General features: G+C 33.5%; 1 protein-coding gene across 1 annotated transcript; it reads right to left on the minus strand.

Annotated features, from left to right (window-relative positions):
* Positions 1–320: 320 nt before the first annotated feature.
* On the minus strand, positions 321–10,646 carry LOC124353720 (sensory neuron membrane protein 1-like). Its single transcript, XM_046803695.1, has 8 exons — positions 10,521–10,646; positions 10,169–10,328; positions 6,097–6,354; positions 5,483–5,697; positions 5,020–5,186; positions 4,801–4,919; positions 3,629–3,754; positions 321–749 (listed from the first exon to the last, which is right to left on the minus strand). The coding sequence occupies exons 1-8, from the start codon at positions 10,637–10,639 to the stop codon at positions 321–323; spliced, it is 1,593 nt and encodes a 530-aa protein (XP_046659651.1). The 5' UTR covers positions 10,640–10,646.
* Between the last annotated feature and the right edge of the window lie 519 nt (positions 10,647–11,165).

An 11,165-nucleotide genomic window follows, 5' to 3' on the forward strand; every position in this document is an offset into this window, starting at 1 on the left:
ATTTAATAAAGTTGTACTTAAATGGTTAACGCAATTGTTTTAGCTATATAAATTAATGCCAGTATTAACAACACTTAAAATGTGAAACATTTTTTGACAAGCTAGTTTAATTTATTGAAAAATGTTGCTCACAGATCAAAGCTTCATATAATTTATAAGTTATTAAAGCATTTATATGTAACCCACTATTATTCTGAATAAGGTTTATATGATTTAGTAAATCGTACGGGAAAATATGGGGTTTGAGTTTATATTCAGAAATGATATTGTTTCTAAATGGAGTTTCAATCTTACGCGAACCTCAGCAGTTTAACTCTAAACTATCGGTGACGATGTGTTGATATTCTCTGAAAATCTGAAGACAACTTTGAGACGTTCTTCATTAAATCAGCAGCTGACAATCCTGCCATAACTTCCTTAATAGGTTTTCGATATCCTGCAGACATGTTCTGCTGATAAGGTCTGATGTTCAGGATGGCAGAGGGTATCGTGTCCTGTAAGCCAGCTCTGGGGAGCTTGTATTTGACTCTGTTCCTCCAGTCCTCTTCGTAGCCGTCGTCTCTCCCCGCGTCCTCACCTATGTCGTGCACCCTGTCCTGTCGGTACCGGCGGAGTTTGAGAACTGCGGCAAGCAACATCAGGCAGGAACCGGTGGCGATACTGGTCCAGGTAGCGGCTCGGCTTAACCTCTCTGGCAGGAACAAGGATGAGTCTAACTGGTTCATCAATTCTTCATCCAGCTCCAGCAACTGGGAAAACAGATTAAAGTGAAAAATTATAGCCGGAGGGTACAGTAGTTTACGCTTCATAAATACAACATCATCTATACATTTAATTTCATTACCACTGTTCAATATAGTATCCATAAATCTTTGGGAAAATAGTATTAAAACTTATCAAGGTGGGCCACTCTACTTTGATGTGTATATTAGAACACCATTAACACCAAAAAATCATTTACTTGCGATACAACTTCTTCATCAAATTCTTTTTAGGATTTATTTTTATTTATTTATGTTTCAAATATTATAAAATATGTTAGTAAGCAACGGAGGGCAACTCTTGGCCGGTAATACTCTCGCCCCGGGCTTCAGAACTAGTTGTTTAGCCCTTGGTTACTTTAGAGGATAGACTAGGAATGGTGAGTCATGCAAAGACGTGAGCAGCAGATATGTATAGTACATCAGGGAAGTATAGTATTACTTACTTCCTATAGTACAGAATCACAGGTTTATTCTGAAAAATACTGTTACTATACAAATCCATTTTAATGCCTATACTGATAGTTCTAAGTACCATGTACGTTACTCGTTTTAAAATCTAGTGAGTGTGATACTTTAAATTAAATTTTTACTCCCAATTATTAATTAAAATAAAAATTATACATTTTATTCTCAAAATAAAAGATTTGTATAGGTACATAACTATAATGATAGTCAAAATTAAAGTACCCTATCTTGTTCAATATTTTCATAAAATATAAACATCTCATGATTCGGTACATGAGTCTCGTCGCGTGATAAACGTGAAGGTTTAACGAAAGCAAAATTTGTGAAGTTAATTACTTTTGAAGAACACACATAAATTAAATAAAACCACTATGTGTTATGTGATATATATATATATATATATATATATATATATATATATATATATATATATATACACACAATTTTAGAAGATATTTTAATGAGAAAAGCGATAAAAGGTAGAAGTTGAAGGTTTTAATTTATATAGAAACGTGTTTAAAGCTTAAAAAATGAACAGGAATGAATTAGGAATAAAATATAATTGCGACGCCAATGGAAGTTTAGGGAATTGAAACATAATTTACGATAAACATTAGAACAAATCATAATTTCGACGCTGATCATTAATATTCACATAACTCCAGTTGGAACACCAGTCTCCCAACAAGAGCTGTAATATTGTGTATGCGTTTCAGTTAACTAAATGTATAATAGCAAGACAATGATTGTACAGTAGTTTTACACGTTGACTACGACAGACGTCTTACGGCGCAGAAGCACATAGACAATAGTTTGCCACATTCTGTATAGACAAGCAGTAAAGTAAATGAGAGGCAAACAAAGCAGGTTACAAAACAGTAATTATGACAGGAATAAAATTGTTCACTGCTTTACGTTAATACAAATAAAATTAGAAGTTCTCTCTTCAGAGAACTCTTCATGTTTGTTGATTCTAAAAGGGGAATATACGCTAGCTATAAGAATAAGAATGGTTTTTTCATGACCTTTTAACGGTACTACAAGTAATAATGAGATAGTATTAACTTTGGGATTCTCAGTTAAGTTTATTTCCGAATCCCATGTCGTTCTTGGTTCAAACTGTAATAAGGACTGACTCAGCGACAAAAAACAACAATCCAAACAAGCCATTTCCGTTCATCCCCATTTAGAAGAAGTCCTGTAATTTTATGTTAAAGCTGATTTGGTTTTTTGTTCATGAAATTTAAAAGATTTAAAAAGTTTTAAAAATTTGTTAGATTTTTTCACATAATTTTATTTTAGTTACTTGTTCAGTGCATTAAGAGATCGTAATTATTTTTAATACAACAAAGTCGTCATGAGTCACCAGAATTGACAAACTGAGTCAACAACGTTAATGGATAGTTCGATTTGCTGTGACTGGCTTGCATTGTTGTGAAACTATTCTGCAGTTTACAGTTTAATACAACTGAGTCGTCATGAGTCACCAGAATTGACAAACTGAGTCAACAACGTTAATGGATAGTTCGATTTGCTGTGACTGGCTTGCATTGTTGTGACACTATTCTGCAGTTTACATGTTGACAGTTTTGAGTTGAAAGTCCAGGTGATGCCACACGCAAACCAATAAAGTTCAGAAATGAGGAACCCCATTAGTTTAGCACGAAAGCCTGCAACTTAGATTGCATCAATGATTGTTGCTGCATAGTTATTAGTTTTTCTTCGTAAATTGAACTTAATTTGTGTTTTCCACTAGCTCATGAACCCCTCTCTATAAAATTATATGCAGTTATGTTCTTAGAAGTAGCCTGATAATTTAATATCAATGTTGTACATTACCACTTTTCACCACTTTCGAAATACTGGAAAATAATAAATTTCTGTGCTGTTAACATTTTAATCTCATTGGTAATTCTTTCTTAGAACCCCACCCTAGAAACACCCAAAATTATGCAAAATATTAAAATTTTAGGACTTAGTATTACTTTCTTATTAAATATATTACTTGTGACTATTCAAGCCATTTATACAAAACTCTGTTGATCGCTGAGGTTTTTGTTGCAATTTGAGACTTTCCAGATAAATTACTCTGGTATACATTTGGGCTCTGTTACAACAAACATTTTTTAAATGACGGTGTGAATAGTTTACTTGTTTATATAAGTGGATTACTCCGCGAATTTTTTTAAAGTCTACATTTAAATCCATTTTTGTCACAGTAGTGGTGTTTTGTATAAGAAATGTGATTTAAAATTCAAATTACCATTAGCAAATATTATTACTTGCTCAAGCTAATTAGAATATTGATGAAGACAAAGTAGTCAGTTGATTAAAACGCATGTTTTCACTTTTAACAAGTATGTAGTCTATTTCTAAACCCTTTATTCTAAATGTATTACCTCTTCAGCCCAGAAAAGAGGGACAAGAGTACGCTCTAAGTTTTGAGAGTTTGGAGTAAAAGCGAAAGGTCTCAAATCTATATTCATCTGCAACCGCTTCTTGACGAGTAATGGAACACCGCTTGTCTGAAAACATCAAGAAAGATTTTATTCAGTACTTAATTATAATTTTTCTTTGATTTAATATAATAAATTATATTTAAAAAAAAATTATGGTTGCCTGTAAAGTCGGTTTTACGGGCGAAGATTTTACGTGACAACGTCTTTTTCTCGGTAGAATATTTATTGATATGAATATTATTAAATTGCACAATAGGAACAAGGAATTAAATGAAAATAAGAATTGCACAAATTTTAACTATATAAATATATTTTGTTTACTAAAACATTGTACATAATTTGAAATTAATTAAAATTTGTTATTGTAAATGGTAAAGTTGAATAAAACATTTACTAAAATTGGAATTTGAAATTCTTGCTAAACACAGTTAAATTCTAACTCCGCGCGTGGTGATTGGTCGGTTTAGTTCGTTTGTTTGGTCGCACTGTTATGACAGGTTAGAGGTTATAATTTGTTATTTTAAATGTTTGACTAGCAATACGCGCTGTTTCTTCTCAATCGACTGAATTACGATTGATTGCAGAGTGATTTAAACTAATAATTTACTTAACACTATCAACATTTGTCAATAGTATGACATAACCTATAAACTCAGTTTCTCAACTTTTGTGTCAATCTAACAATTAATCAATCAATCATAGTTTACGATAATGAAATATCAGTGTACAATTATTTACCTTTATTGTTGTAGTTGTTGTAAATGACGAATCTAAGCACTCCACATTTTCACGAATAAACATAGTTATCTGCTTTATCCCGTGCGGCGGACCCACAGTTATCTGCTTTATCCCGTGCGGATCCCGTGCAGCGGACCCACTGGACGGGCATCGTAACGTTACCGGGCGTTACACTTTTTCATGAGTGACTCCGAGCCGCAACCTAATTTAAGACGTTGTCACGTCAATTAATTCTGCTAAAACCATAATTGTAAATGATTTAACCATAACGGACTTTATATTTATGAGTTACTTTTCCATGTCTATTTGTCCAAATTCCTCTCCATTATTCTAACGTCAGATTCATCATTTAGCAATATTAGACCTTCACTGACCGGTTCCAGTACGATAGAAATTCCGTGTTTGTCCTTATCAGGGCGAAGTCCTTGCACCCCTGTCACGTAGTCAGAGCTGGCCTGGTAGAAATGGGGCAGTGACGTAACAAGAGGAGCACCTGTAACATCAACAATTAGATCGATATCGACATGAATAGAACAATGATCAACTAGAAAAAACAAACACATTAAACTTATGATTAATTTTTTTAACAATACCCTGGCACTTGAAAGCATCCAATGTTCCTTTCTTGTAACATCGGTCGTCTGTGGGACAGAAGCAGCGGTCACCAGGATTTAGATCGGTGTTACCGAAGGTAGCAGAAAACGCGTATCCTTGCACTCCTTTATAGTCGTATGTTCCTTCGTACACGCCAAATATTACTCTGGCAAAAACAATTTAAGCTTAAACCTTCATTTTTGATGGAATATAACCATTAAATTAATTTTTAATAGCATGCTAATTTTGTCAAGTTAATATATTTATCAGAATCACAATCTATTAGCCTACTTATTTATATTAAGTATTAGTTTGAGCTTAATAACCACAATAAAACAAATATTAGTATCTAATAATTGAAATTTACGAGTTTTTATTGTGTACGTTTTAACCAACGACATAAAACTGGGTTTTTTAAATGCAGATTATTTTTCAGAAGAACTCGGACTTAAAAATAAATACCTGCAAATATCACTGGAATATGCAACAAGACTTCCATTTTCTTTCAGCCGAAAGGGCGGGAAGACTGTAGAATCTGTTCCTTGTATTTGGTTACAGGCATCGCGCCAAAACGTCATCTCAGGTTTGCCATCAATGGCTACAAGACGTCCCACCTCCTCGGTATTCCTTACGCCTCGCTTGACCGTATAACGGAACCACTCAGGGGTACCATTCTTCTACAGCAAAAATGTGTTCGATACATAAATAAATCCAAGAAACTAGTAACTGAACAAAACTTACCTTTTATAATCAACTAGATAAGAAATTTTAATACGAACCTAAAGAAAATTCCTAGTAGTGTAACTTAACATACTTATTGATAAGCTAAGCTATAGTTTAGTCTGGAACCTAGACGATCAGTGTTAACAGTGTTGAGAAATTACAGTTCATAACCTAAAGTATATGGTAAGATTACTTTTTGTTGAACGTATTTCATGGTGTTTTTAAATGCAATTATAGCTATAAAATAACAACTCAAGTTTCACAAGTTTATAAGACAGCGGAAGAACAAATTAGGATTACCCGTACGGAGTAATTACTAACAGTAATAACAAACTTTACTTTTCTTTACTAACAGCTCCAAAAAACGAAAAAGAGTATACGTCTCTCCGAATTTCCTTGAGTGCTCTGGAGTTTTTCTTTATACTATTGCAGACAGAACGTGCCAACAGTTCTGCAGATGAGCAATCGATGAGAATTCCATCAAATAGTAACGATCTTGCCGTGGTCCGCAGGAAGATGTCACTGGTTCCACCAAAGATTGAAGGGAGAACTCGATTCACCAGGATTAGAAATGGTAGGGGGAAATCCTTCTCTGCAAGCATGAGAGTGGCCTGAAAAAAGACCAAAAGTGAGGATTATATTTGGAATCTTGTAATATCTATGGTATCATGTAAGTATCATTTTTATAACCTCCACAGTCCACTTGGAATCTCTGTCATACTATATATTTAACTGATACGAATCACATTTTATAACAAAATATTCAAAGACCTTTTACTCAAGCTCTTCATTTTTATGTATGAAGAACATTGCAACTCCAAGATAATCTAATTTATGTACGAAAGTGATGTGTTTACATAGTGGAACACTAAGTTACTATCCAGATAGTGGGGTTGCTGTGTGAGATACAGTCATAATTTGTATGGATAGATTGAAAAGGAGTGTATTTGTACCCTTAATGTTAAGATCATGAATGTTAGGCTTCGTGGTTAACGAATTATACTAATGGAACTCGCTCTGAGCCGCAGAAACGAGCCGGAATCAGGGGTTGCGTCCGGTGTCTCAAAGCGCTCAAAATGGGCAAGAACTCACTCCGCCCATATGGCAGACATTATAGTAACGATCTAACAACACTTTAAAACGCCTAATAGGCTTAATAATATTGTTATATCCCACAGTTGATTTATTGTTACAAATATTAGCAGCTGCTTTTTACCGTGGATTTTTTTTTATTTTTAGTTATAAAAAACTAAATATTGTTACAATATCAAAATAACTGACATTTTGACTTGATATTTTTATTTTAAAGTCGGTAATGAAGCATTAAATATGTACCAGGTGAAAAAAAACCATTTTTATTGACTGTATTTTTTTCCAAGGTAAACTACATAAAGTAAACATGACATACTTATTCTACGTGTTAGAAATAAAATTATTTAATTCTTGCCTTATTCCTAATTAGGATTTTTTGTTATGTCTAAAGTTTTCTGTTTTGCAATGTGATGAGATATTATAAAAACATAGTTTAGTGTCCGTTTTAATCAAAAATAACTCGTGGCTTCCAGTCAATCGTCGTTAGTTAAATGTCTCTTGATAACACTACCAGTAAAATGGTTAGAAACTCTTAATGACAATTCAGACGTGGTCGCATTTGTTTTAGATAAGTTAACCAAATAACAATATTTTACAATTTTCAACACATCATCACTTAATCAAATTAATTTTATAAATTAATTATTTTTTTAGATTTGAAATCAGTAAAAAGTGATTTTAAGATCAGGATTATTGGCATGGAGTACAGAAATATAGCCGTTACATTTAATACTTTTTTTCAATACGTCTTACAATGATGCCACAAATATAATATAAAATTTCATCCTTAAAACTAGAACTATCTTAATTTTCCATAACATACACTCCACTCTCAATTTCACTATTATCATCTAAAGACAAATCCAAATCACACTTAACGTGATATAACTCAAAAAGGCCAAGGGGTGAACTATGATGAAATTCAAGGTGGTTAGCACTCTCAGAAGCTCTGACGTTATTTCAGAACTTCAGTTGTCTTACTGCCCAAGTGAACTGTTTAGTATTTGGATTATTATTGTTTCGACCCCTACTTAGAACACTGGAGAAAAGTAATTCTAAATTGTCTTGACTAAACTTATACGCTAACAAATAGTTAAAATCATGTAAACTAACAATCTCTCCCTTCAAATACAAATACTCTTGATATTATTTAAAACCAAGAGTATCTTTTTTCTTGTTTTCTAATTTTATGGGACCATTATAACCTCTTCCGAATGGATCCCTACTGTTCAAATAATCAAAAAGATTATCAATTATTCTAAAGAATTAACGGTTTATAAACAGTTTTTCAACTATGGATGTTGTTTTTCACACAACTATTCCAAAGCGTCCGCTACGCTGGATAAATTGAATCAAGTTTAAAGGATGGCGTTTCAGGGAATTTACAACCTAAATGTTTTAAAGCACTGAGATTAGTGCTTGTACCGTCAAAATTCACACTTTGAACATTCACGCTCTCTTCACTCAGTTTTAGTATACCCAATTTAACCAGCTGCGACAGTCAAAATTATGAAGTTTTATTTAAATAAAAGTGTTTGCTTGTGAAAATATGTGGCTGTCTTTAGTTCATCTGGAATTGCAGTTGTACACAGCGCAACTCTTTACCATGTCACGAAATAACAAACATTACCATTCCTTGTTTGAAGTTTATTTTTGACGATGGAAGGATTGTGAAGGAAACAGGATTGTCCGGACATTTGCCATCGTTCAGTGAAACAAACAATCAGTAACGGTACGTTTCGAGATCTGCAATCTGATCTATTCTTCAGGTAAATAACTGACCTAATACATAATTACATACTATGTTAAAATAAACAAATCACACCAAAGTGTTGTGGCACGCCTAAGTCAGGAATCACAACCACCTTGTTGTGTGGCAACTTCACTAACTCTAAACATGTCTGTTAATTTAATGTATGTTGCTTCTATTAATTTCCTTTTGAAGATATGTGGTTCCCGATGTATTATGTTAGCTTCATCCCAATTCATATGATGGTCTTCGGACCAATAATGGTGTGCAATTTTTGACTTTTCTGTAAGACTCTTTCTTGTTTTTTCTTTGTGCCAAATTGAATCTCCTTTTCTTATAATTCTGATCTGGAATTATTTTCAGTTAATCCTCATTTTATTACGTTTCTCCCTACCAAAATACGAGCAAGAGGCATTAGATGTCTAATGCCATATCAATTATCATGCACTGGAGACTTATTAGCTGTCAGAAAAGTATTGTATCTGAATTTTCAACGTCTTTGTATTGCATGTGACTTAGCGACATAGCTATGACGTACTATGGCTTAACTGGAGCTCAAAAGTAATTTTTTAACTTCGATTTGGAACTTTGTTAACCCAATAAGGTCTAAAAATGATGTGAGAGTATAAAAAAGTCTGACTTAAACATTTGAAGTAAATATTTGAACTAAGCAAATCTGAGTTGCGATATGTGAAAGAAATATGATCTTTCCGGACATTTTCCATTGTTCAGTGACACAAAATATCAGTAACACTACGTTTCGATAGTTTCTCAAAATTTAACAATCAGTCCTATTTTATATCGGGTTAAGTAATTGAAGTAAGCTCAAGAACAAAAACAGTGCATCTTGTACAGTTGGCTTATTTTACATTTCCCGTTCTTATTATAAACTAGAAAAATAAGTGAAACATTTGAATAATGAATGCAACAATACGCAAAAATTTCCGGTTTTCGAGATCCAATAGGAGTTTTCTATCATCAAGAACTAGTGAAGGTCAAACATGGTATAAAATCACCTTATAGATATCTCAGTCGCAATCTCTGTCCATCTTGGTAAGACATTTTATTCCAATATTGCGGCTGTCCAACTTGAACAATCAAAATTATTCCGTTATTCATGGACCTATAGAAGAAGTAAAAAGTGACCGTGAATTGATATAGCGTTCCGGAAACTTGTTATAAACAGATTCCTTGCACCTCTAGTGGTTTTCAAGATACCATTTGCCTGTAAATTCTACAATGAATAAATTATTAATATTTCTCCTGTAACAATATCTACCAATTTTTCCCGACTGAACCGTAAGGATTATTTTGAATTAAAATCCCCTTTTGCGTGATGCTCAATAATGTGATTAAATAAGTCGGTAATTTACCAGTTATGCATTGCCAACGGTAAAATCTGATAAACCACTTTCTTTTTTCGCCAAGTATGACATCATTTTAAATTACATATTCAAAAGGTAAACGAACGAGAGATAGTCAGGTAAGAACCGAAGTTTGCAATTCATGAACGCTCTAAAAAAGAAATATTTTTATTACAACAACTAAAGAAATGCAATAGCTAAATGCTTTATAAAACTTACTAGCAAGGGTACGTTGGGGGTCACTACCACCTCGTCTCCAGTTAGGTGAGGTGAGGGGCAGTTCTCGTCTGTTTGACTAGCCGTCCACGTGGTGCGAGCGCTGTACGTTATTGTGTCAGTGGAGGCGTCCTCCTGTAGGTTCAGTTTGTCTTTTACTTCTCTGTTTCAAAAAAACTTCACATAAAATCTTTACAACGTATATGATGCAAATAAACCATTTTATGTTGTAATAGATATTGACTTGGCAATTTTAATGTGTAAGGTTGTTTACTCTTATTATCAAACATAATGTTTTGAACTACCACACACACTGGAACAAATCGGATGATTACGAAATTCTTTAACGACTTACTTGTAACAATAAGGGCCTATTTGGTCCAAAACAGGTTTGCGTCCTTCCAGCACCTCCGCTGAATTGGTGACGTTGAAGATGTATACGTTGAAATCAAAAGTTGGTAGATTCATCCACATTTTTCGAGAGTCCTCATCAGGTCCTAAATTAATTTGCTGAAATTTTGTACCAAAATAATTATAACTGAATGTATCGGCTTCGTTATAAAATATTATAGGACTGTTATATTATATAGTTTAGGGCCCAAAACAGCAACTAGAAGTGGCAGTTCATGTCTGTGTAAATTACTCTTGATTTTTTTATTGTTCTAATCTGGTTTTAAAATAAGCTTATTTTATGTAAACTGTTTGTTACTTCATTGCCATAACATTAGCAGGTGGTAAATATTGGAAATGATGAAATCGTCAATGCACCATTGTAGAGACGATATGCTAAATTCAAAACTAAATAACTTGAATGCTTAGTTCAAATCGTTCACAACACAAGACCAGTATTTACGATATATTCTCAGTTGTGTTTACTTACATTCCCTATAACTATTTTCTGGATGTATGGGAACGCTAGCCAACCGGCGACCATCCCACCAACCAAAGTTCCTGCTCCAACCAAACCCCAAGTAACTGGAGATATTGCAGCGATTCTGTT

Source organism: Homalodisca vitripennis, chromosome 1 (genome assembly GCF_021130785.1).
Source record: "Homalodisca vitripennis isolate AUS2020 chromosome 1, UT_GWSS_2.1, whole genome shotgun sequence".
Classification (NCBI taxonomy): Eukaryota; Metazoa; Arthropoda; class Insecta; order Hemiptera; family Cicadellidae; genus Homalodisca; species Homalodisca vitripennis.

What these genes read in the sequence shown, in the direction of transcription:
- LOC124353720 (XM_046803695.1), bottom strand. Translation starts at nt 10,639, where the DNA reads ATGTGGATGAATCTACCAACTTTTGATTTCAACGTATACATCTTCAAC. An exon ending in ATAGGCCCTTATTGTTACAA is followed by an intron (nt 10,329 to 10,520) that starts GTAAGTCGTTAA and finishes TTTTTGAAACAG; the next exon opens with AGAAGTAAAAGACAAACTGA. An exon ending in CCCCCAACGTACCCTTGCTA is followed by an intron (nt 6,355 to 10,168) that starts GTAAGTTTTATA and finishes GTCTTTTTTCAG; the next exon opens with GCCACTCTCATGCTTGCAGA.